The 26,648-nt window shown below is 51.7% G+C and overlaps 1 protein-coding gene across 1 annotated transcript; it reads left to right on the top strand.

The window, feature by feature from the left end:
* The first annotated feature begins 1,552 nt into the window (after positions 1-1,552).
* Il10ra (interleukin 10 receptor subunit alpha) lies at positions 1,553-14,123 on the top strand. Its single transcript, XM_076843724.2, has 7 exons — positions 1,553-1,669; positions 4,051-4,171; positions 4,760-4,941; positions 6,084-6,253; positions 6,884-7,034; positions 8,483-8,604; positions 11,632-14,123. The coding sequence occupies exons 1-7, from the start codon at positions 1,603-1,605 to the stop codon at positions 12,550-12,552; spliced, it is 1,734 nt and encodes a 577-aa protein (XP_076699839.2). The 5' UTR covers positions 1,553-1,602; the 3' UTR covers positions 12,553-14,123.
* The last annotated feature ends 12,525 nt before the right edge of the window (positions 14,124-26,648 follow it).

Raw genomic sequence — 26,648 nt, 5'->3', positions numbered from 1 at the left:
CCTGCATCACGCCTGGGTACTCCTGGGCAATCTGTCATCTAAAGTTCTCAGCTGAGCACCAGTAAGTACAAAAACCATTCTTACACTTTAAAATAAAACTGGAGCTCTCCTTCCTGGCTGATCTGAGGGTGTGGTAACAGGAGACGTACCCCAAGAGAGGGCTTAACTGATCATATGTCCTGGTGGGCTAAGTGGATACCACTTTCTATTACCCAGGTAGCTGGGGCACCCTGGCCACTGCTGACCAAGAATGAAATATTTCTAGTCCCAATGTACACCCACAGGCACAGATGGGACCCCCAACTCCTACCCTCAGCCAACTTAGAATACTCTCGGTCCAGACCACTGGGTAACAGAGCTGATCAAAACTGTAATTTGGGGGAAAATAAAACAAAATAATTTAAGAAAAAGCTGTAATGGGGTAAGACTTTCAAATTCTTTCACTCCCACAACAGGGTATCTCCACAAGTCATTCTTATTAACTCAGGTGCCATGCACACCTATCCAAGTTGGGACCCCTTTCTCAAAAGCTACAGATAGGCCTTCAGTGTGGGCTCTGGATACTACCAAGGAAACATCCCAGGAACAGAGAGAGCCTGGTGACCCCAGGCTGAGCCTGGAAATTTCTTCTTTTGTTCCCATGTCCTCTGAGAATAAGAACAGGGTTCCCAGGTCAGCCAGTATAGACACTGGCAAGAAGATCCACAAGTACAGGCTCAACATCACAAATGAATCCAAATCTAGACAGATTCACTACTGCATATGTGAGTGCAAGCACATATGCACACTGCAAGCATATGCATGTATGTAGCAAGTTTCACCCTCCAATAAAAAGTGATGTGACAAAGTTTTTCTCCCACACCCTTACATCTTTAGCACACCGGGAGGGCAGTCTCAGCTGAGTCATGTGACACAAAAGTGTTGGCTCCAATGTTACTGGGTACCCCAGCAGTGAAACTCCAGTGAAACCAAAAGGGGCTGGGAGATGTCGTGGATACCCCTCCAAAAGTATAAGTCAGGTAGGCAACACCTACTCTAGAGTCAGTTTAGCTGAGAAGATTGCACAGAGGTCCTAGGGCAACACTGAGAATCACACGTGTCCTCAGGCATCTGCATTCAGCACCTGGAATAGTCTGCTTCTCCATTTCAGGGCCACCTTGGCCACAGGAACAATTCTGAGCCTGGTAGCCTCATATAATTAGCTGATCTGAACCCAGGTGCTGCCCTTTAGGGCAAAACTGTCTTAGGCCATCTGCACTCCAACACGCGCGCACACACACACACACACACACAGAGTTTCAGTGGCGCTGGAAGCCCAATGGGGAGAAGGGCAGAGTTGGTTGCAGCCTTCTCTGCCTCTGCACAGACTTGCACAGACTTGCACTGCCTCTCTCGCCAGCGGGGCTAGTGCACGGAACACTGTCAAACGAACGTCACGGGGCCGAAAGGGCGGGGCGCATAGAGGCCCCGCCCCGCCTTCACTGACGTCAGCCCCCCAGCCCCGGGCGCGGGCTAGGCGATCGGCTAGAGCCGTCAGTCTCAGCCCAGCGGAGTAGCGGCAGGAGGCATTCAGGCGGCTCCGGACGATGCGGCGCGCCCAGAATGCTGTCGCGCCTGGTAGTGCCTCTGGCGGCGCTCCTCAGCCTGTGCCTTGGCTCCAGTGCGCACGGTAAGGCTCCGGGTCCCCGGAGCAGTGCTATCACCAGCTCTAACCATGCGATTTCAGGCAAGCAAGGGAAACCAAGAGGGACTGGGAGATGTCGCGGACATAACTCCAGAAGTATTAAGTCAGTAGAAGAACGCCTCGACCTCTTCGCAGCTGCCCCGCTGGGCTGTATGGATGGCCAGATCCCACTCCCATCCGTCCTCGGCCCTCCTTTATGTTCTGCTTCCCACAGGGAACTCGATTTAGCTACCCTCTCGGAGAGGGATGCTCATAACCTCCCTGTCCCTGCCGGGGCTCCTTCACTCTGGAAAGACTGAGTCTCAGGCTCACCTGTTGTGGAAGTGGAAGATATTGAGATTGAGGGGTGTGGGGGATCAATAGCCCCTCCCCACTCCAAAACTCATCCACCCACTTTTTTTTTTTTTTAATGCACTTCTTGAGAAAGCAAAATTTTAGTCATGGTTTTTCTTCTCTTCTGGTGCCATGATGGGACTGCTTCTTCCCGTGGGGAGTGATTTTCATATTTTGATCCCCTTCTGACTCTCCTCTCCCTTTGCCTTCTGGTCTCACCTCCATCTCTGCCCTTTCCCCACCCTATGGATTACTCCTATGTGACCATCAGAGATGGTCTTCAGCCCTCCAGCTCACTCCCATTGCTCCCTGCCTCCCTCCTGCCTTACCCCTATCTCTTAACTCAGTCTGAGTTTCTGCAACCAAGAAGCCCCAGAAAGAGAGAATGGAAGGGCCCAGAGTTGGAGGGACCAAAAGCAGATGCAAGGAGAGCAGGGACCCAAATATCTTCCACATGATGTCAAAATACAAAGTAAAACACTTTCACATGATCGGGGGCTGAGGTGGGGATATGCAGCCCAAACCCTGCAAAGACTTGCTGCGTTTTTCACTTTCCATCTAATGTTTTGCAACGAAACAGAATTAATGCTCAAAGACAGTAATTGAAAGGAAGTAAGAGACAGGAAGGTCTGAGGCAAGAGGATCAAAAGTTCAAGGTTAGCCGAGGCAGTTTAGCTAGACCCCATATGTGTGTGTGTGTGTGTGAGTGGGGGTATATTTTCTAAATGAAAATGGCAGAGTCAGAAAGAAAGCAAGATTTGAGAGATGTTGAGAAGTTAGAGAACTGGGCAAGTCGGGGCAGAGCCACTGTCAAAGGAGACGCCCTAGGGGAACCCACTTGCTATTGACCTTCACTGTACTTTGTGCTTAGCACCACACTGGCAAGGGCTAGTTTGAGGTTCCTGGAACCAGTGCTGCCTGTGGTGAATGGTGTGTTGGGGCTGAGAGGATGTGTATCAAATCTCACCTTAGATCCAGAGGTGCTAGTTCTCTGAGGAGAGGTCCTCAGCACAGTCTAAAACAAGGGCTGACTCTTGGCTGTCCTCACCTAGCCTCAGATGGGTATCTGACTATAGGTGAAGCCCTTCTAGGATTCAGGGAATGGAACCAGCCCTCAGTTTGAGTGGCCCAAGAGACCATCTGCCCAGACAGATGTCAATAAGTAAGATGTCTGTGTAGCCAGAAAAGTGGCCTTGGACTGGGATTGGGTGGGGACCAGGTGTAGGGGTGGGGGACAGGCCTTAGGATGATACTGGAGCAAAGACAGTGTTCAGGCAGAGCCAGAAACTAGCTCATCTGAGCTTGCTGCTGACATGCCTCAGGCCTCCCCCTGTCTTTTCCCCTGGGCTGTGTGGGACCCAGCTCTGTCTTCTCATCCACCACTGAGCTTCTGGTCACCAACAGTGCAGGACCCAACCCTAGCTCTGGAATCAGACACATCTGGGGGCAAGTTCACACTCTGCCTCTTACCAGCTCCATTGGCCTTGAGAAAGTCACTTACCCTCTCTGAGCTTCCATTTCTTCTTTAGTAAAATGGGGGCAATAAATGTTCTCCATGCAGTGCTGATGTGACATGGAACATAGCAAAACACTTAGCACAGTGCTCAGCTTACTGCAGAGAACCCAGCAAATGAATTCTAATTCTTGTCACCATCACCCCCTGGAAGTAGAAATAGAAGAGGTTGAGATTGATGGTGTGGGGGATCAATAGCCCCTCCCCACTCAAAAACTCACCCACCTACTTTTTTTATTTTTTATTTTTTTTAGACATTGATGGACTTTTAAAAATTCATTTATTTGTATTTGGTGCTGAGAATCAAACCCAGTGCCTCACACATGCTAGGCACACCTCCAGCTCCCCACTTTTTTTTTTTTTTAATTCAAATGTACTTCTTGACAAAGCAAAAATTTAGCCATGGCTTTTCTGCTTTTCTGGTGCTATGATGGGACTGCTTCTTCCTGTAGGGAGTGATTTGGGTCCTCCTAGTCCCAGGGGATGGATTCTACAAGTTATTGACATCTCTTCTCCCCAGGAACGGAACTGCCTAGCCCTCCATCTGTGTGGTTTGAAGCAGAATTTTTCCAGCATATCCTCCACTGGACACCCATCCCTAATCAGACCGAAAGCACCTACTATGAAGTGGCACTCCTGAAGTAAGAAAAGGGGAGGATGGAGGGAGGAGAAGGGTGGTGAGGGATGGGCCAGTTGGTCTCCATCTGCTCCCCTTTCACAGGAAGGTGCCTGCCTCGTTATGGAGGCAACACACAGGGGACCCTGAAACATACCTACCCAGCTGACATCCCCATGTATACTAAGCAGCATGCTGGGATCTCTGGTGTGAGAAGGCCAAGATTGGCTTTCCCCCACCAGGTTTCTCCGTCTTGCGGGGAAAGCCTCCACAGTATTATTGGAGAACAGGGAAACCGTGTGTCTGCAAATGTAGCTGGGAGAAGTTAGAAAGAAGGCTGAGGGACAGGGCCCGAAGGTCTTTCTGGAGGTTTAGCACTTGAGCTACTCCTATTCCCTCTGTTGAGTCTTCTACACCACAGAGAAGCTGATATGAGGTCCCAAAACCATGAGAGACCCCTTGCAATTAGATGCCCTGAACTATAGGAAATATCCCGAGCGTGTTCCCCTTTCTTCCATGATGGAAGCTCTCTGCCCAGACCTCTGGATGCCCTCTTAAAGGAGTAGACTTGAGCATAGTTCCTGCCCTAGTGCCTACCCTGATGTCTCTTCAGGTACGGAAGACAGCCCTGGGAAAACGTCACCAGCTGTAGGGGTGCCCTGGAGTTCTGTGATCTCACCGCAGCCACCCTGGACCTGTACCACAACAACGGTTACCGGGCCAAGGTCCGGGCAGTGGATGGCAGGCGGCACTCCAATTGGACTATCACCCAAACCCGCTTTTCTGTGGATGAAGGTGCTTTACTTCCCCCTGGAACTAGTGCACGGCTTTGGCTCCTTTCCAGCCAGAAATTCTAGCCTAAGGCTTTTCTTTCTGTTCCCATATCTCCCCCGTCATCAGACCTTCTAGCCGGGAACTAGTTACCCAAACAGGCCTGAGTCAGGTCTTTGGAGAGGTTAGATGAAAATAGCCAAGTTTTCTGAGATTTAAAAGGGAACTGGAGTTATTTATCCTACAGAAGGGAGGTCTTGGGTGTACTGGAGCCGCTGAGTCATGAGGGCCAGGCCTGTGAACTTGTGGAGTTTGGGGAAAGGAAGCTAATCCATTAGCACCCACCTCGAGCAGTGGGCGTATTTGGTCCTCCCACCCGTAGGGGAGAATTCCCAGGGGTCATCGTTTGGAGCAGGAAAGTCTCCCTGGAAGGTAACAGAAATGATGAAGCCTCAAGCCCAGTGGAATTCTTCTATTCCACAAATTGGGACAGAGCTTGGTCTGTGTGCAAGTCCTGCTCTGCAGGATTCCGGTTGGAGTCGATGGTCTAGAAGGCTCCCAAATGCCTGCTCACATACCAGTGCTCAGCCAGCTGCAGAAACATTTTCTAGGGAGTGTTTTTAAAAATATATTTCTAGCCAGACAAGGTGGCGCATGCCTGTAATCCCAGCATCTTGGGAGGCTGAGACAGGAGGATTGTAAGTTCAAGGCCAGCCTCAATAACTCAGAGGGGCCCAAGGAACTTAGTGAGACCCTGTCTCAAAATTTTAAAAAATAATAAAAAGGGTTGGGGATATAGCTCAGCAGTAAAGCACCCTGGGTTAAATTCTCAGTTAAAAATAAACAAACAAATATATATACATATGTATAATACATATGTATATATGTACATTTATGTGTACATATATAATTGTGTGTGTGTGTGTGTGTGTGTGTGTGTGTATTTCCAGGGTCCAGCCTGCAAAATTCAGGTTCCCTATGTCTGTAGAGGGCCTAGGGCATCTGTATTTCAAACATTTCCCAAGAAGTTTACATGTTCTGTGGGATTGGAAACCTGTGGCCTAGGTTTTGGGGGAGGTAAACTTGACCCTGGAGGAAAGTCATGGGTGGGATCTCCAGGCCCTCTCCATGCCTCAGCCTCATGGCTTTGTCCCTTCCCCATTCAGTGACACTGACGGTTGGAAGCGTGAAGCTAGAGGTGCACGAGGACTCCATTCTTGGGACAATCCAGCCCCCCAGGCCCCAGATGGCCCCTGAAGGTGATACGTATGAAAACATCTTCAGTCACTTCCGCCAGTATGAGATTGCCATCCGCAAGGTGCCAGAAAACTTTCCGGTACGGGGTCCCCAAGGCTTCCCTGTCCCCTGGGCTAGAATCACCTTTGTGCAGAGTAGAAAGAACCTGGGTACTGAGGAAGGAGTTGAAATGATCTCAGCCCTCAAACACACACTCCTACGGGGAAGGCACTGCCTGCCAGGTGTCAGCAGCTCTCAAAACATGTGATGGATCTTGTTTCTGACGCCCTCGGCGTGGGTACTTTATTTCATTTTACAGATGAGGCTGTGGAACTTTCCAAGGGCACCCCTGCGGGTGGGAAATCTGGAATGGGCAAAATCCATCCTCTTTCCTCTTCACCACAATTGATTCAGGTTCCTTCTAGAGAGATCCTCAGCTTCTAGAAAAGACTCCCTTTTCTCTATTAATGCAAAATTGGTTGTGGTAATTGCAGAGATGCTGGGCTGCACTGATAATCACAATTGATTATCTTAGGAATAGACTGAAGGGGTTCTCGAAGGCCCCTCCAGGGTCAGGGATATTTGGGGCTCAGTGGTAGAGCACTCGCCTAGCATGCAGGAGGCCTGGCTCCATCCTCTGTATCACACACCAAAAAGGGGGGCCTCCAGCTCTTTTAGGTACCATGGCATAAGAGGATTTTGTTCATTGTTGTTCTTGTTTTGGTTCCAGTTGAGAACGAAGAAGGTCAATCATGAAAACTTCAACCTCACAGCCTCAGGAGAGGTGGGAAAGTTCTGTGTCATAGTGAGGCCATCTGTGGCCTCCCGGACGAACAGAGGGGTCTGGTCGGAGGAGCAGTGCATCGTCCTCACCAAGCAGTGTGAGTGGGCCCAGATTGGCATCCGGGTGGAGAAGGCCTGGAAGGGCTGGCACAATCCATAAAGCCTCACTCAGGCTGCTGGTGCCAGGCACTGTACTGGCCCTGCCCTGTGTAGCCAGTTATCCCTGCACAGCCCATCAGAGAGGTCCTGTTGTCCCATATTAGAAAAGCTCCATGAAGACAACTTTCAAGGAAGGGGTGGGCCCATAGAACCAAGTCCCCTGATTCCGGGGTCCTGCCACTTACATACAGCTGTGCTTTCCAGGAACCGCCTCAGGACCCCCCACACCCTCCACCTCCCAGTCAGCTGTGCTAGTTCCTGTTTGTTACAGTCTGTACTGTCCTTCCTCAGAGCTGGGGTACAGAGGGCTTCTCCTTGCCCCCTCTCTCTCCCCTGAGAGGAAGCAGAACTGAGCTGTCTCCTGGGAAGAGCTGCTAAAGTCAGCAGTAGTGGGGGAGAGATGTCAGTGTGGAGCCAAGTCCTGCCCACTAAGATCCTGCCATCTGGCTAGGGGGCAGAGTGTGCCCTGCCCAGCAAAGACGGCAGTGACTCTACTTCACAGTAGGGCCTGTTGTATGAAGAACACTCAACAACTCATCGTCATTGAAGTGCCAGGGCAGACTAAGGCACCAAGGATGCATCAGGCAGGGTTAAAAGATTTTTAAGGCCAGGTGTGGTGGCACATGCCTGTCATCCCAGAAACTCAGGAGGCCAACGCAGGATTGCAAGTTCGAGGGAGGTTTCAGCAACTTAGCATGGCCCTAAGCAACTTAGTGAGACCCTGGGGATGTGACTCAGTGGTAAAGTGCCCTTAGGTTCAATACCAAGTATCAGAGAGACAGAGAGAGAATGAGAGAAATTTTTTAGAAGAAATAGTTTTGTTCTGGTCTTAGCTTGTAACCTTGGGCAAGTGACTTGGCTTCTCTGAGCCTCAGTATCCTAATCTGTGAAATGGGGGTGATGATAATATTTATCTCCCCAGGTTGTTAGAAGGGCCTGATGAAGTAAGTAAAATTCTTGGGACAAGATTATACTTTACAACCATATTATAAGGTATAATTTTTTCTCATTTTGTAGATGAACAAACTGAGGCTCAGAGAGATTAAGTACTGTGTCTACAGTCCAACAGCTAGCAAGTGGTGCAGCTGGGATTTGAACCCAGGTCTGGCTGCCCCCAGAAGCCTCTGTTCTTGCCTGCTCTGCCATCCTGCCCTATTGTTCTGTTTGCCTTGGGTGCAGAGAGCTGGAAGCAGAATTGGTGTGCCCAGCGAGGGGACCCCACACAGAGGTTGGAAGACTGGCAGAGATTCACTATGGCTAAGAAGTTGCCTGTAGGGGTGGCCTGGGTCACTCACTGAGTAGTTCCTCAGAGTGGCCAAGGGACCTCTGGGGACTGTCCCTTAGTGCCCCATGGTGCCAGGCTACTAATGCATCTGTCTGCCTGCAGATTTCACTGCAACCAACCTCAGCATCTTCTTCTCCTGTGTCCTGCTGCTCTGTGGAGCCCTGGTCTACTGTCTGACCCTCCAGCTGTATGTGCGGCGCCGGAGGAAGCTGCCTTCGGTCCTGGTGAGTCTCACAGGGAGGCCATTGCTCCATTTCCCAGGCTCTCCGGAGCTCCCTCCCTCCCAGGCTGTCCATTCCCTTGGCTAACCTCGGCTTTCAGCCCTGACATTATCATGGGCACTCTCATCAAGCACTATGGGGACAGAGGGAGGAAGTAAACACAAAACCCTGTCCTGAGAACACTGTCGTCTAGTAGCCCAGATACCACAGGTACATGCTGAGCAATCACAAACCCCAGTGACCACAAGTCTTGTCATTTCTATTAATAATTGGCCATTGACCAGCCCCTCTACATTAGTACCAGTTACTATCCTCATTTTAGAAGTGAGGACAGAGAGATTGTTCCATGCACAGATTTGTACAGCCAGGAAAAGTCATGAAAGGAGCCCATCTTCCTACACATAGTGGCCAAGAGCAATGACGCCCAACAAGACAGGAAGAAAGATGGGCTCAAGCTGTCAGAGAGGGAGGGGGCAGAGTAGAGAGGTGACAGTGGAGAGGAAGATTCTTGAAGGAGGCTAGGACCTCCCACCTCTCCCAGTGGGCCACATCTGGGCCACATCTGGGAGTGGCATGTCAGCCTCCAAAAGTTATCGTGTAAGAACTGTGCAGCAGTTCCGAAGTTCAGCCCACCCCCACCTGGGCTCAGGCTGCATGGAGGGTCACCACAACCGCCCCCTGAGCTGGCCTTGCTGTGTGCCAAAGGACCCAGCTTGGGCAGGGAGGCAGGAGCCCCAGGGAAGCTCACATTGGCGGTGGAAAACCCCAGAGGGATCCCAGGCTCTCGTACCCTGGGTAGACAGATATGAGGAGGAGACTGGGGCAGGCACACAGCCCTCGGGGGTTTTATAGTATCTCCTTGTGTCCAGCTGAAGTGTCTACTCATCATCCTTTCTCTGTCCCTGGAAGAGTCAGCTCCTCGGCCTGTGTCCCATGCTCTGAGCATATACTCAAGACAGGGCCTGGAGCTAGGGTGGTAGCTTAGGAATGCACTGGGAGACTGGGACAAGATGGCCAGAAGAAAGTTGGGGTGGGAGGAGGGTGGTCCTGAGACCCAGGATGGGAGATTCTACTTAGGGGTCAGGAGAGGCATCTAGAATGTGTGAGGTGGTGCTTGAGCTGGTTACTGAACATCTGTCACATGCCCGGTTCTGTCTGGGAAGGAGCTGATTCATGTGGCCTCTGGTCCCAAGGGACTTGATTACAACCAATATGTAAACTGTGAGCTTAGTCCAAAGCAGGGAAATAACATCCGAGCAGCAGAGATGACAAGAAATTTCTGGGGTTTTGTTCCTTCTCTACATTTGATCACAGAATTCACTTGTCCTGGAGGGTTTTTTCCTCCTTGGGTTAAATACAGCCCAATTTCCTTCCCCTAATAATCCGAGTCATCACTAATGTATCATGCTGAGAGCACTTTCACATTCTCTCGTTTGTCCCTGTTCATTAGCTGGCTTGATCTGCTCTTTCAACTGTCCATCCAGGGAAGTTTGATTGGAAATCAGGGGATCTCACAGGACAATTGAGTATAAATTTCAGGTTTGCTATTCACTGCTGTGTGACTTTGGGAAAGCCATTTAACTTCTCTGAGCTTCAGTTTTCTCCTCTAAGAAATAGAGGTCAAAATACTTCCCTTGAAAAATTACTGGAGGATGAAATTCAATTGAGCACATATTTCCTGAGTTTCTTCTTGGTATGACTACACGCCTTAATGACACAAGTAGGCATGTGCCGTTATTGTTTTCACTCTGCAGATGAGGAACCAAAGCACAGAGAAGATAAGTATTTTGGTTCAACTGACAAAGTTTATAGGAGGCAGAGCTGGGTTTTGAACTTGGGAAGTCTGGCTCCTGAGTGTACGTCTTTAACACTAAGCAATGGTTTTAAAGTAAAAGAGACTATAATAGAGACTCAGCCAGTGAGAGTTACATTTGCATCATTGTGTACTAAGGAAGTGAGGGCAGTTGTGTGATGGTGAGTCAGTAAGTCAGTCAACAAACCTATGAGTGTCTACTTGTGCCAGCTCAATTCAGGCTCTGGGGACAGAGTGGCAAAAAGACTAGTTCTGGCCTTCACAGAACTTAGGTTCTTTGGGGAATGGGGAGTGAATGAGTGTGTATAATTTCCAGGAACTAAGTACTAGGAAGAAGTAAACAAGGCTAATGTGGAAAGCATGGCTGGGAAGGGCTTGATGAAGAGGTGACATCCAAGCTGAGACCTGAATGATGAGGGGACCCAGCGATGCAAAGTGCAGACAGAAGAGTATTCCAAGCAGAAGTATTAACATGTGCAAAGGCCCTGAGATGTTTGTTCTGGGACAGAAAGAACACAACTGCAGCTAGGGCAGAGGAGAGCCAGAGAGAGGGGTCAAATGACTTCCCTGGGACCCTTGGCCATTGATGGGGAGCAGGTCTTTGGCTGCTAGTTCTTCACTTATTCCACCACCCCACACAGTAGCCACCCTGTTTGTGGAGATCACAACTCAGAAAGTGGAGAGATTAATTTGATGTTTCACACACAGAAATTTTTCTAAAAATGGGTGGGATGGGATAGAGTAGACTAGACGGATCCGTCGCGGCGCCCAGGGAGTAGGTATTATTTTGTGAAGCTGCTTCCATTTGCTTCTATATGAGTTATAGGAACAGGTTGTCTTGTAATATTTGCATCTTATTTGAGGTCATGGTCAGGAAGTTTGAAGCACACTTCTAGATGGGTGGGTGCAGCCTGCTGTCAGGTTTGAGAAGCCCAGAGGGTGGAGCCGCCTGGGGGCTGGGGGTTCCCTGCAGGCTCCCATTCCGCCTGGCCTCCCTTTCCAACTGGCGTCAAGAATTGCAGCTTCTTGTGCATCTGGCCTGGGCAGAGAATGCCTCAGGAGAAAAGCTGATTCCAAAGAGCGCCCTGCAGTGTCATCCAGGCCTTGTGGTCCCCTTCTGTTGATGCTCCCTTCCTGGGCCTCTGGCTTTCCTTGTGGCTCTGGGGAGGGCTCCGGCAGGTGGCCCCAACCAATCTCACTCTGTCCTCTCCTCCCAGGTCTTCGAGAAGCCCAGCCCCATTGGCCCTGTCAACCAGCCTCCCTGCCCAGAGATGCAAGACATCCTCTACCTGCTTGATGAGGAGGCCTTCCCGAAGGTGTCCCCAGAGCTAAGGAACTCAGACCTGCATGGCAGCACAGACAGTGGCTTTGGCAGTGCCAAGCCATCCCTGCAGACTGAAGAGCCCCAGTTTCTTCTCCCTACTCCCCACCCCCAGGCCTGTGGGGCTCTGGGAACGGAGGTCCCCACAGAGCTACAGGACAGCTGCAGTAGTGGCAGCAGCAGTAGCACAGACAGTGGGATCTGCTTGCAGGAGCCCTGCCTGTGCCCTGGCAGGGGGCCCACCTGGGAGCAGCAGGTGGAGAAAGCCAGCCAGGATGACAGTGGCATTGGCCTTGTTCACAGCTCTGAGGGGCAGCCAGGGGATGCACAGGACGGCTCTGCCTTGGGCCCTGTCAGTCTCCTGAGGCCTGAGGTGCCTGAGGAGGAAGACCCAGCCGTGGTGGCATTCCAGGGCTACCTGAAACAGACCAAATGCACAGAAGAGAACGCAGCCACAGCAGGTGGCCTGGAGGAAGAGGCGCCCTTGACAGACAGTCTTGGCCCCCAGTTCAGGACGTGCCTGGATGCCGAGGCAGACTGGCCTCCGCCAGCCTTGGCCAAGGGCTATGTGAAACAGGATCCTCCAGGAGTGACCGTGGCTCCCTCGGATGGCCCCGCCGGACAGTGGAACCAACTGCCTGAGGAATGGCCACTCCTGGGCTTGACCAGCTGTGGTGACCTGGGAACAGCTGACTGGAGTTTTATCCATGACCTTGCCCCTCTGGACTGTGTGGCAGCCTCAGGGGGTCCCCTGGGCTGCTTTGACTCAGACATGGTCACCTTGCCGCTGATCTCCAGCCTGCACTCGAATGAGTGACCTGGGCTCAGGGCGGCTTTTGGTTTCAGTCATGCCTGTGCCTCTGCCCGGATCAGGCAGGCCAGGCTGGGCATTTTTCTGCAAGCCTATCGGGGCCAGCCCTGGACAGGAGGAGACTGTCTCGCTGGAGTAGTGCAGGGCACGAGGATGGCATTGGCCTGTTCAGCTCAATGGGGCCCTGCAGACTCTAGCAGCATAAGGGCGGGACAAAGACCTCCCCTCCTTGGGACTCCTTCCTGTGCTGTAAAGGGTTCTGTGCTCAGGGGAACCTCGGGGTTCTGGAGTCGTAGTGAGGCTGCCAGGTTGCAGTCTGCTCAGACCCTGATGCCTCCTTCAGGCTAGTGAGGCATCAGAGCCTCCTGCAGGTTGGAGTGCTAAGAAAATGGAGTTTCAGGGCCTCGCTGGAGGGGTCATTCCTGGGGAGAGAAGGCAGGAGCAGAGGCTGAGCGTGATCTCTAGTGTGGTGGCAGGGAGAGGCTCCCCCACAGGGAGGTGTCTGGACTGGTCAGAGCACCAGCCTTCAGGTGACCTCTGGGCTTGGGCACCAACTCAGGAGATCACCAGAGAGACAGGGCTGGGACTTGCACCTGTGCTTGCTGCTCATGTCTAGCCACAGACCCAGAGGTCAGGGCCCTGGGCTGGGATCCTGCATGCTTGGTGTTCAGTCATGTGATCCTGGGCCAGTCACCTCTCAGAGGGCTTCAGTTTCCCCATCTGCAAAATAAGGACTCAGTCTTTAGAGGGTCTCTGTGCTGGATGTTATCCAAGCTGGCCCTGGGGGTGACATTTCAGACCCTGTCCAACTCAGTGCTGGGAGGAAATCGACTCTGGAACAAATCTTCCCAGTGAGCTTCCTGCTCACTGCAAGGGCTAATAGTTCTAGCATCGGTCTGTGGGATCATCCTTGGAGAACTGCCCATCTCTGAGGTCCAGAGGGGTAGGTGTGGGCCCTGCATCCCCACTATCCATTTGAAATCTGTCTTCAAATAAAGGCCGTTGACAGTCCCCAGACAGGATGCTGCAAAGAAGGGCATGCCTTCCCAAGCTACCTCTTGGCCCTGAATTTCTCTGTGGAATTTTGAAAACAGGCCTTCTGGCCCAGGGAACCACCCATGGCCCCTGCCACTCTGCCAAGAAGCTCCTGGGTACCAGCCTGATAAGTGAAGCCCCTCTGGCCACATGCTCAGGAGAGGATTCCTCAGGGTTTCCTTGACAGCTTATTTATTCATTTTGTTCCTTTATTTATTGAAGAGGCAGCATAAGACAGGAAAAGAATTCTGTTTCTAGCCATGTGACCATGGCCAAGTCACCTTTCCTCTTTGAGCCTTGGTTTTCTTGTCTGTAAAACTGTAGAAGAATGTCTGGCTTGTCTAATTCCCAGGGACACGAAGTTCCCCTGAGAAAATGGAAACGCGCCTTGAACATGGAGCGCTATGAATGATGGATGTATTGTTATTCCAATAAATGTCTAGACCATGGAAATCTTGCGAAACCAGTCAGATTTCTGGTGACGCAGTGGCTGACTTGGTTGATGATACTTGGGATGCTAATGAAGAGGGTGTTGCTCAGACAGAGCCCTCACCGAGAGCCTGTGCTCACATGTATTGCTGTGACCTTGAAAAAAACGATTTATCTTCTCAGAGCTTCCAATTTCCCATCTGTAACGTGGGGATGGCAAGTCCCCACAGGGATGTTGTGAGTTTAAATGAGATTATGTGTCAAAGGAGTTTAACATGGAGCCAGGCATGTGGGGTTCCCATGTGAAAATAGCTGTCCTTGGTTATGAAGGCTGTAAAGGAGATTTTTTTCTTGGAAATAGGTGAAAATGAGAGAAGGAGTTTGCACAAGGATTCTTTCACAAGATGAGAAAAGGAACCGGTGGAAAGTGCACTGCAGCATTTCAGACGTGGATTCTGACAACCTGGAAAGGAAACCCACCACCTGTCAGGAAGGTGATAGCCCCGCCCTCCTGGAGCCTCACCTGCTCGCCTTGCCCGGGAGATGTCCCGGGGAGTTCTCATAACTGCGGAAGCTTTCTGCACTCTGTTCCGAAAGCAGCCTTCTCTTTCCTCGAAAAGCCACACGTGGGTTTGACTGTCCCTGAGCTCAGCCCAGTGGGTGGAGCAAACCACAGTCCCGTGGCCTGAGCCTCTGGTGTGCTATACTCTGCCCCAGCCTGGATCCCCCTGGAGGTGACACCTCGTCTCTTTTACCCTGTATCATCTCCACCATGTCTCTCCCTGCTTTTGCTCTGAGAAAGTAAGTTCTGGAAAAGTGCCCATCTTATGTCCTTCCATGAACTTGACCATTTGGAGTCTGCTCGTACTTTCATCTGGAATTGTCAGGATGGAAAGGGGAGTGGAGGGTTGGAGGTGGCGCCTTCCCCATGGAAAAGGCCTCTGGGCAGGTGGGATGAAGCGGACCACAGGGTGGAGAAAAGGTTCAGAAAATAAGAAAAATTCTCAGAAGAAATTGGGGCCAGTTTGGTGGAAGAAGGCAGCGTGAGCAGCGCCCTGCAGGGCAGAATGGAGTCAGATGATGTGGCTCTCAGGGCAGCCCCCGGCTTGCTCCAGTGGAAGGAGTGGGAGTTTGCTCTAGCTCCTGGGCCTCAGGGCTGCTCTCTGAGCGCCCAGCAGGGCAGGGCTGTGGGAGGGGCTGAGAGCTCTCCCAGGCCGCAGGGTGGATGGGACACTTGCCTACTTCTCTGGAATTGGAATTAAAGTCCCCAAGAGAAGGCCCTAATGGTTCTTAATCTGAGCAACTGTCTTTCTAGGGCTTTTCCAGGCTGAGGAATGTGTGTGATGCTGTGTTTCTGTGAGCTAACGGAACTTCCTCTTTAGAAAGGCGAGGGGTGAAATGGGCCCATATTGACGGAAGAGGAAATTCTATTGAACTGTGTTTTCCCAACTTTGCTAACAGCTGTAGTCAAGGGATTGCCTGTCCTCCCAAAATATCTCTATCCACCACCCCCATGTTCACAGTCTCACAGAGTACACCCAATCCATGAGCCTGGGTCCCACCCACAGACTCCCTGCGGCCCCTACACGGCCCTGGCAGAAGTTCTCAGAGCCCCTCCTGTGAATGGCAGATAAAGGGGAGTCATGGGCTGTGCCCACCTGAGACAGCAGCCTGGTAATTGTGAAAGCCAGGTCCAGGAGTCAGGGTTGATTGTATCAGGCCCGAGCTAGAGGCCACTGGGTACTGGGAAGCTTGACTCATTCATTTCCTGCAGTGCTCATGGGTTTGAGGGTTTCTTTCGAAGCAAACCCACAGTTTAAAGGCATTGTTATTAATGGTCTTCATCACCTTTCTTCACTATCATATTGATCTTAACTTTTCTTAATTTCCCATAAACCTCAAAAAAAGGAGATGGGGCTCAACACTGATGAGGAAGGGCTGACTGGGATGAAATTAATATCTTAAGAACATAACCCTGGCCGAAACACAAGGCTCGAGTCAGAGGGGGTGAGGCAGGAGGCAGGGAGACCTGCTTGGGAGGTTTTATTGTAGTCAGCACTTCATTTCTTCCACAAACACCTACTATGTGCTGGACATGATGTTCAGCCCCGGGTATGAAAGGGGCTTGGCTTCGTGGAGGGTGCCATCTGCTTATAAAGGCAAACAGCCAGCAGACGAGCACAGCAACAAACATACCGTGATGAGTGCCATGGACGAAATGGTACTCCACCCGAGGGATGAGGCAGGAAGCAGAGAAGCAGGGTAGGGGGCTCTTGGCTCCGCTATGACAATAGTGTAATCTGGGGGGCTTTCACAACAGACATTTACTTCTCACAGTTCTGAAAGCTAGAAAGCCCAGGACCAAGGTGCCAGCTGAGTCAGTTCCTGTGAGGCCCCTGTTCCTGGCTTGCAGTTGCTCTATGGACTGTGTCCTCACGGGGCGGAGAGGACTCCGGCCCCTCTCCCCTTCTTCTAAGAACACTGACCCCATCAAGGGCTCCCACCCTCCTGACTTCATCTACACCTAATCACCTCCCAAGGGACCCGCCTCCAATGCCATCTCATTGGGGGTCAGGGCTGCAACTGATGAGTTTGGGCATGAGGGTTGGGGACACCAATAATCACTTCATTACAGAGGCTTATACAACAGCCCAATTGAATGACAGTATTGACCAGGGGCAGCAAAAGGGACAGATTCAAAGGACATTTTAAAGAAAGAGTTGGCAAGACAAGATGACAGGGCAGAGTTAGAGGTGCTCAATACACTTGAGGTCCATGAGAAACATGAATATGGACATGGAAGGGAGACGGGTGCACGGGGAGAGAGTGAGCTCTGGCTTAATAACGGTGTCCTCCAAAGAAAAGGCCTTTCAGCAGCTGGCCTGCCAGGCCTGGCCCCAGGTGAGAGCTCAGGATGGAGGATTCCAATGAGAGCTCTGTGCTCTCTGTGATCTGCTTCATGTATGAGCACACAGTCCTTGGTGTGGAGATGAGGAGGCAGGCCTGCAGCAGATCCCTGGGCCCCCTGCAGCCAATATGCAGTTAGGATATCCACCTGGTGACCTCCCGTCTTGAGATAAAGCATCCTGCCATCCTTTTGACTTGCCGAGCAAAGTGAGCCATGCTTGTGCTTGACATCTGCCTGCAGACCCCAGCCCAGAGTCGCAACCTACCACTGAGGGCGTAACAGCTGAGGGCTCTCATTAGTGAATTGTCCCATCTGCAGAGCTGATAGACTCTGGAGTGGGCATGAGCAGGGGAAGGGTACAGATAGGTGTGTGATCAGCAAAATCCTGGGTGGAGGATGTCACACCTGTACACCTGCCTGCTCAGAAAGGAGAGGGTGGTGGAGCTTAAGGCCTCGCAATGACCCTGGAGAGCATGGAACATTCTTTAGAATCCTGCTGCCTGCTCGTCCCAGCCCTGGCAGAATCCCTTGCCCTCTGTTTCCCCATATCGCCTCTACCCACCCCTCAGGGCACTCTCACCATGTCACTGCATGGGAATCACCTGGGGCGTTGGCTTCCTAGGCTTCTCCCCAAGGCCAGGACTTTCTGAGTGCTGGCTTCCAGGACTTGCTCAGGAAACAAATCACAGGTGATCCAGCTACATGTGATTCCAGCACACAGCGAAGTTTTGTTGTGTGTCACTGCTTTAGGGAACAACTTGATGATTTGCCATTCTCTCCCTAGACGGTATCATCCAGTCCATAATTTAGAGGGCCAACTGGATGCTGATGAGTCCAAGTGGCCAGGCAGGATTTCTCCCCCAAACTCTATTCAGCTGGCTCAGCAGCCCCACCTGGATGCCTAGCACAGATCTCAGAATTATACTGTCTGTGACTGCATCCTTGATACCGCACATCCATGCTTCTTCCTCCCAGAGTCTTCCTCACCTAAGTAAATGGCCTCACTCTCCCCACAGTTCAGGCCTAAAACCCAGGAGTCATCCCTTCCCACCCCACCCCACCCCATCAGGTGAGTTCTACCAATTCTACCTTCAGGACAGATGGTGAATCCAATCACTTGTCACCACCCCTACCACCGGCATTTTGGTCAAGTTCATTATCACCTCTCCCCTGGACCAGCTGAACCTATCCTTTCCCTCTGCTTCCACTCCTGCTCCCTTGATCTTCTCTGGGCCATCATCAGCCTGGTGTGGTGCACAGGGCTGCCTAGGCTCCCTAGAACTGCAGGTGCCGAGGGCAGAAGGCAAATGACTGCAATGGGCGTGGAGATGCGTCTCTGTCTGCACAGAGGCAGTTACAGCCCTCTCAGAACTGCACTTTCCAGGTGAGGAATCAGAGGGTGCTGAGAGGAGGTGATGTGGGCCTGAGCGGCATCTGCTGTGTGTGCTGTGTTGGACATGTGCATGGGGTCTACAGCAGGTGCAGAAGGGACATTTGGCCCAACTGGAGTGTTTTAGGGGACTGTTTGGAGAGTACAGGCCAAGGGCTCTGAAAACTTCCTGTCCAGTACCAGCTTCTTACTCTTCCTACACAGTCAACTCTTTGAAAGAGCACTCGCCACTCACTGGCGACTTCCAAATGCTTCTGTTGCATGGACAACTCCAGAGACACCACGTACTTCTATTCTATAGGCTATCACAGAACCCCCTGCAGTTGTGAAGCCTAGAGGCCCTGCTCACAGCACTCCTCAGACACCAGGACCATATTTTTGTCCCCACCAACTCCTTCATGTTGATAACCCCCAGGGCAGATTCCCTCCTCCAAAGCCTAGTTATGCAGTTAAAGGGCTCCATGTTCCTTCAACGTGTCCAAGCCTGAGCCACCTTTTCCCCAAGTTTGGATTTTCTCTAGTGTCTCCCATCCTGACCAATGCCACTCCCACCCACATGGCTATGGGGACATGGAGATCATGCATTTCCTTCCATACCTTCACTTTTCCCCTAATGGGAAAGGTGACCATGAGGTGGCCTATCAGCCTTACCTCTTCAATAGTCCTCCAGCTGTCCCCTCCATCTCCACCCAGATCCCCCATCAGGACAGTTTGACACCATGTCCTGGGCAGTTTCTTTTTCTCCAGCATCCCTCACTCCCTCCAAATAACCTTCCCTGCTACTCACTGGGTTCAGGGATCTCAAATGCAAATTTGAGCTTTTAATTCACTTGCCAGTGGCTCCCACCACCTACAAGACAACACTCACAGCCTTAGCCTAAACGAGAAGGTTCTTCTGGATCTCACCCCTGCCTCCTGCGTCAGTCCCTTTCCTTCCCTTCCACATCCTCCCTCCTTCTCCCCTCCTGCCCTCACGTCCCCTGCTGTCCCCAACATGTCACACCTTGCCACGTCTCCGGACTTCTGTCCACGCTGGTTCCTCATCCCCAAATGCTCTTCTCTCTCTTCATTCTTTCAAGGCAGCTCACGTGTCCTCCTCTACAAAGCTTCTCTGGGCCCCTCAGAACCTGTGCGTGCTTCTAATAGGTAACCTGCACTGGACAGCAGCGTTCCAGGGTCTCTTGTGTACAAGAATGAAAGGGTAAGAGTGACATGTGCCTCTTGGTGCCTCTGTGCTTGGAACAGTGCCAAGTACCTAGTCCTGGATGCATCAAAGTAAAAGGAGTGAAATTCATGAATTATTATATTACACTTCTTGGAGGTGAAGACGCAGAAATTGAGTTCTACAGCAGGTACTGTAAGATCTGAGCTCATGATTCAAGGCTGGGCCCAAGAGAACAGGCACATGTAATGCAGCGATCACTATGCAGCCATATGCCAGAGGGCAGAGAGAACAGGGCAGTCACACCAATGGGGTTGCTGCTAGTCCACTCAGGCTAAAGGACTCCCAGGGGCGAGGTTGTTGGGCTAGAGATGTCCCAAGGACAAAAAGGAAGAGGCAGAAGGTCCAAGGATTAGAGTGGAAAATATGCTATGCCTGACTGACCCTCGGAAGGTCTGGGTTCTAGGCTCGCCCAGCTCAGGCACTGTGTGTTCTCTGGACAAGTCCATCAGTTCAACTCTGGGTCTCGGTCTTCTCGTCTGTCAAACGGAGATAGTCCTCTTCAAGCTGATTTCATTCATTAACGCCCTGGGTCTATCCCTCTCATTAACATAGTACAGTCAGTACTCATTTCATTGCGAGGTCTTTGAGAGCAGAAGTCCTCTTGATTTATCTCTGTATCCCCTGCACCCAGAAAATGCCTAACAGACAGTAATGGGTGCTCAATAAATTTTTGGTGAGTAAACGAATGCATACATGAATAGTTTTCTTCTGTTCATGTAACAGAGGCATTTGAAAGCCATTGAAAGGAGTGGAAGAAGCATAATATCCACCGTGAGGGGCAATGTGGTAATGGTGGACTGAGGCTAAGCAGATGCTTGGATGACATTAGACTGAGCCTTAAAAAGGAGGCAGCACCTAGCTTTGATTGAAGTTCACACTCAGGCCTGCCATCTGCTTAGCTTAGTCATGTGATAATATGATTTTTTTTCCTGCCCTGCTATTCTCACCCTACAACTCCTGAGTGCTGTAGGAACTCAGGGCCACAGCCAAACAGGAAGCCTGAAGTGAGGGGATATGGCCAGGAAGACAGGCAAAGGATCATGAAAACATCTGGCACACAGTCATTCACTCTGAGCAAACTGGCACTGAATATCTAGCCTGGGTGCACCCTCTGGGAATACAACGGGCAACCAGATGTGCTGTTTTTCCTCCTCGGCGCAGTTCTACATTACACATACACATACAAACATGCAAATACACAGACACACACACACACAACACATACACACAAATACAAACACACAAACACATACATAAGCACACACATACACACACATTACAAACACACGCATACATACACAAAAACCACACACACATACACAGGAACACAGGACTATGGTCTTCTCAGCCCCAGGACATCCCACTAATGCCCTGGGGAGCACCCCTGGCAGATCAGTGCATGCACACACCTGTGACCTCCCTGTTTCTCTCAGAGCACATCAGCCCTGCTGTGACCCTCTCAGCCACCCTTCACAATGAAGCAGACCCAGGGGAGCCTCCACAGAAGGCCAGAAGGGCTACTCCAGAGTGGGAGGCAGCCCCTTGTGTCTGGGGCCTCCCCGTGCTGACGATCCCAATGCACTGTGTCCTCAATTTGGGCACAGATGACCTTATTGGGGGCCTCCTGGGGGCCCTGCCACCTTGAGTTTCGAGTCCTCCTCCTCCAGCAGGCGCTGTGTCTCCTTCTTGTGCTCCAGCTGCTCCAGGGGGGGCTCTCCTACTCCTCCTCCTCCTCCTCCTCCTCCCTCTCCTCCTCCTCCTCCTCCTCCTCCTGTGGGGACGGGTGTCAGGCTGAGGAAGCTACCTTACCCACCCTGCTGGCACTGGGGGTTCTGGTTTTTATCTCAGCCAACCTGCACCGATGCCTTGCTGTGTGTCAGGCTCTGTGCTGGGCGCAGGGACACAGCGAGAGCAAGAAGGGCCCAGGGTCTGCCCTAGCAAAAGGCTCCCATCCCTCAGGAGTGTGGGCAACAGGGGAGCCAGGCCAGGACAAGCAGCAGCCCTTGGAGCAGTGACCCGGGATGGGAAGAAGGGTGACCAAAGTAGAGCCCCTCCTTGGTGGAGGGTGTGGCAGGTACAAAGGACTATGGCAAGATGGCTTTGGAGGCTGGTGTGGCTGGAGTGGGCAGCTAATGGGACTGTGGAGAGAGAAAGGCCGGAGGATGGAGGGCTGGGCCACAGAAGGGTCTGCTCTGGATTCCAAGAGCCATGGAGGTTGGGGTCCCCTTGTCATCTGGGGGACATACTGCCCATCTATTAGTGAGGGTGGGGTAGGTCCCACCCTGGCCCCCAGGGAGGTCCTGATGCCAGCTGGGTGAGGGACAGCTGGTCTGTGGGACTACCTTGACTCCTGCCACCCACCTACCCACAGGGGAAGGGGGCATTCCGGTCCACTCATAGCACAACTGCAGGCTCACCATGACCCCCTGCCGCCTGACCTCAGACACCCCACCTGCCTGCTCACTGCCTGGGACTCTGCCATCTCTTAAACCAAGTTCCCCCAGGGACAGCCTCCACACCTGCAGCAAGCCCGGAGCAGACAGGTGACCTCTGGACTGCGTTGCTCACAGTCCCCAACCCTGCAGGTGCCCTGCAAGTGCTTGATAGAAGTGTGCTAAAAGAATGGATGGATTCTGGAAGGTTCCAATAACTCAAGAAGGACACGTAGCATGCGGTCATTAGTGCACAGGACTGAGCAGGAATGGGAGGTGTGCATCTACTTTGGTAGGGTGAGATTGATGGTGGCCTGCCTGTGACCCCCAGCTGCGTGGGATGCTGAGGCAGCAGGGACACTTGAACACAGGAGTTCAAGACCAGCCTGGGCAGCACACGGAGACACTGCTTCAAAACCAAGGTATCCTTTTAAGAAAGGGCTAGGGGTGTAGCTCACTTGCACATATAATTACGCAATAGTCATACATTTACACACATACACTTATGCACACTCAATAATTACGCAATAGTCATACATTCACACACAGGTACACTCAGGCACACATACTCCCACACACATGCACACATTCATGCACATACACACTCAATACGCAATAGTCATACATATACATGTACACACTGACACATATATACCCTCGCCCTCACATGCTTTCACACACATATACACTGTATCAAACACTCACAAATTCATGCACTCACACTTCCACACACATACACACTCACACATTTGCACATACACTCACAAACATACATACACACCAATACTCATACAAACACACTCACTGACACACACACCCATACACTCACATACACATATGTACACTCACACCACATACACACTCACACATTTATCCACACTCACACCACATACACATGTACACAGACACACCCACACATATTCACAACACACTCACAAAGATACACACTTTAACATTTACACTCACACAAGCACACACACACACACACACACACACACACACCTTCTCCACTTGCTCCTTCCCAGATCCCAGCACTGTGGAGCTGAGGTTATCCATACTCTGAAATAGCCTCAGAGCTGGAAGGGAGCTTGAGACCCTCAGGTTCAATGGCAGCTATATGCACAGCAGATATATGGGACCCCGAGAGCCTGAGCCCAGCCACTACAAGAGGAAGAACTAGGATTAGAACAGAAGATGAGGCTTCCTAGTTTCCCACCCATCCTTCTCCCACGGCTCCTGCTTGGATTGGATATGAGAAACTTCACCCAGCTTTGGGAGAGCCACCCCCACCTCTGCAGGGCCCACCCAGTGGGCCTCCGGTGCTGCCCCACCTGTTGTTTTGTTGTTCTGCTGATACTCTGGGCACAGAACATTTTCACTTCTGGTCCCCTAGTGTGAGAATTCACCAGGCCACTGGCTTCCTGTTTTGTACCAAATCTGCTTAAATATCAACAATTCTAGATGGTTTTTGATCACTAAGCAAATTTTTAAAAATATAATATTGACACTCCCTTGCGCTCCTACTTGGAGTTTCCCAGACCCTGGGAGCAGAGAGAGGGCACCATACACGCTGCCCTCCTGGTTCCCATCATCTGGTCCATGGGGCAAGGCCATGAAGACTCGAAGGAGAACCCAGAGTAAAGAGCCCGTCCTCAGCTGCCAGGATCCTCACGGTTTTAATCATCCCTTGGGTTGTCCCTTAGGTAGAAGACCTCACCGTCTGTGAGTGCCCTTCTCTAGAAGTTTATCTGCTCATGAGCACAGAGTTGGATGTGGGTGAAGATGTGGAGAGGAGATCAAATTGAACACCTAAGATTGGGCCAGGCAAAAAGCCCCATGTAAGATGCCCTGAAGAAACTGAGCAGCCTTTCCACCTGATTTCCTGAGAAGTTGCTGCCCAGGGCCAGGACCAAGCAAGGCTCCAGAGAGAGCTCAGAAGGGCTATCAGGCCTGAGTCTGTCTCTAAGAAGTGGCCCCCAAATAGGAGAGAGCAAGAATGAATGAGGGCAAGAAAATAATCACGTTATGGAAGCCAGAGAGTGTTTGTAATTCAAATCACAAGAGAACAAGAGCTGTAGGTTTTTGAGGCAGCTCCCTGGAGAAGCAAAACTTGAGCTGGCGTGAAGGATGGGCAGAAGGTGGTGCCTCGGGGTCAAGGAGGGTATGGATAACCAAAGGAAGAAGGAGGAGTGGCCAGTGAGATGCTCAGAGCTGAGATGGGGCCAGGAGGCCTGGGAGTCCTGCTCATGGTAGCAGTGGACACAGAAAGGAGACCTGCTGGAGACAGGGGCTGGTTTCTTGGGGACCAAGGACCTCAGGGTCACTGCTGGCTTGGACTGAGGGTACAGGTGGGCAACAAAGGGTTATAAGGAAAGTCAATTCTCTCCAGGCCTCGAGCAGACCACTTCACTGTACTCTCAGCCTATTTCCTCACCCCTGGGGTTGGCAGGCTACAGTGAGGAGGTGTGAACGGAGACCCCACCCCGCACCAACATGTGCCCGCCCCACAGAGGTTGGTGTTTTCCTTCCAGGGAAAGAGTGGCTTGGTTGGGAACGGTCTAGTCTTCAATCCTGGGCAGATCTTAGCAAAGTCCAGGCAATGCCCAAGTAGCAGTTAGAATCTTGGCCCATTGGGGTCTAGAGCTACTACAACTCATAAATGAGAGCATTAGGACTATACTTTGTGTTTGCATCTTTTGTTTATTGAGCATCCACTGTGTGACAGCACCTATGCTAAGCATGAATACAGAGAATTTTTAAAAAGCAAGACAAGGTAAGAGCCAGGAGGAGCCTTGAAGAAATAATCCAGTCTTTTGATTTCCTGATGCTGAAATAGATAACCAGAGAGGTGGAGTGACTAACCCAGGGACACATAGCATGGCAGGGCAATGTCAGAATCAAACTCTATTCTCCAGGGCTCCATCCTTACCTCACTAAGCCCCGAGGCCAGGCTGCATCCAGGAGGCCACAGACTCTGCTCAGGCTCCAGTGCAGACAGTAGTGAGCACCTGTGGAGCTTTAGGCAAAGCATGCTACCTTTTGGAACCTCTCAGCTCCCATATGTAAAGTGGGGCCAGTCATAATTCCTGTGTCACAGGGTTGCCACAACTTCCAAAATGCAATAACAAGTCGGGGGAAAAAGTTCCCTCTTCTAGGACAAGGCCGCCTTTCAAGGTTATATTCGCTGTTTCCTCTTTACTCCACAAGCACTTATCAAGCACCTCCATGTGCTTCAGTTTTAGGGGCCCCTGGAGACCTATAGGACCTAACCTTGCCCGCAAAGGGCTCAGCTTGGTTGGGGAACAAGACAAATGGAGCAAACACGGCCCTCTACAACCAGGATCAAGAGGGGTGGCATCTGGTCTCGAGTCCTAAGAGTTGCAGGAAAAATGGGACTTGAGCCACACTGTGCAGGGGCGCGGTGGGGGATAAGAGGGCACTCCGGGCTGGGGAACAGCCCTGACCAGGAGAGGACCCAGGAATGGGCAGCCCACAGAACCGCAGGATGCATCTCGGCTCATCTGCTATGACCTGAAGGAGTGAAGAGGGAGGGAGATGGTGCAGCAGAGCCCCTGGCACAGCAAGGGCTGGGCGCCCAGCCAGGGCCCAGCCCACAGACCTGCAGCCTTGATTTCTAGGAAGTTCTCCTCTCTTATTTATGAGCAAGTGGGAATCTGGCCCTTCAGAGTCCTCAACAGAAACATGTGGAGTCCTAGGGTGGGGCGGGGGGGGGGGGCAAGAAAGCCCTGCTGGGCCTGCGGAAGTAAGGAAAATGATGGGGGAGGAGAGGGGACAAGGAGCACGTCAGAGGGCCCCAAAAGAGGAAGCAGCCCACTCTCAGTTCCGCTCCCAAGGATGGGAAATACCCTCCATTCTCCCAGTCCTCAGCAGCTGTTCCTGCATCCTCTCCTGAAGCCACCAGACCTGGGACCAGGACCACTGGGTTGAGCCCCAACCTCCTTCCAAGTGTCCCTGAAGCTGGTGGGCCCCGAGCACTTTCAGGGACCCTTGAGCAGCCCTGCAGGGACTGCAGACCCCGGATTCACACTGAGAAGGGCATGATTGAAAGCGTCATTGGGAATGGACACCCTATAGGTTAAACTGTGGGTCTAAGCCAGGTGCCGTGGCGCATGCCTGTGATCCCAGCAGCTTGGGAAGCTGAGGCAGGAGGATTGCAAGTTCAAAGCCAGCCTCAGCAAGTAAGTGAGACCCTGTCTCTAAATAAAATACAAAAAGAACTGGGGACATGGCTAAGTGGTTAAGCATCCTTGGGTTCAATGCCTGGTACTAAAGTGGGTAGGGGGACCTGTGGGTCTAGTTCTCAGAGCTGAGATCCAAGGAAGAAGGAAGCCAAAGTCAATCCGTCTCCTTTTCTCCATTTCTCCCAAGAGACCTTCAAGGAAGAGAGGGAATCCAAAGCCATTAGGGCTCTTCTCCACTCCCACCTAGTCAGAGGTAGAAGACCCAGTAAAGTCTTCCAAAAAGACTCTGTTTATAAAGTCAGGGCTTGGTTACGAGGAGGGCAGCAGGAATCCCCTGACAGGAAGGGAGGGGGGAGGGGTTGGCAAGGCCACTCTCCTTCCTTCTGCTCTGCTAGATCCCAAAACCAGAAAGAAACAAGGCCTCAGGAAAAGAAAGATAGGAAGATAAATCACATGACCCCTCTCCCCCTCCCAGTCAGCT

This window comes from Callospermophilus lateralis, chromosome 2, assembly GCF_048772815.1.
Source record: "Callospermophilus lateralis isolate mCalLat2 chromosome 2, mCalLat2.hap1, whole genome shotgun sequence".
Lineage (NCBI taxonomy): Eukaryota > Metazoa > Chordata > Mammalia > Rodentia > Sciuridae > Callospermophilus > Callospermophilus lateralis.
The sequence above is the reverse complement of the archived record's forward strand: the minus strand, read 5'-3'. Positions and strand labels throughout refer to the sequence as shown.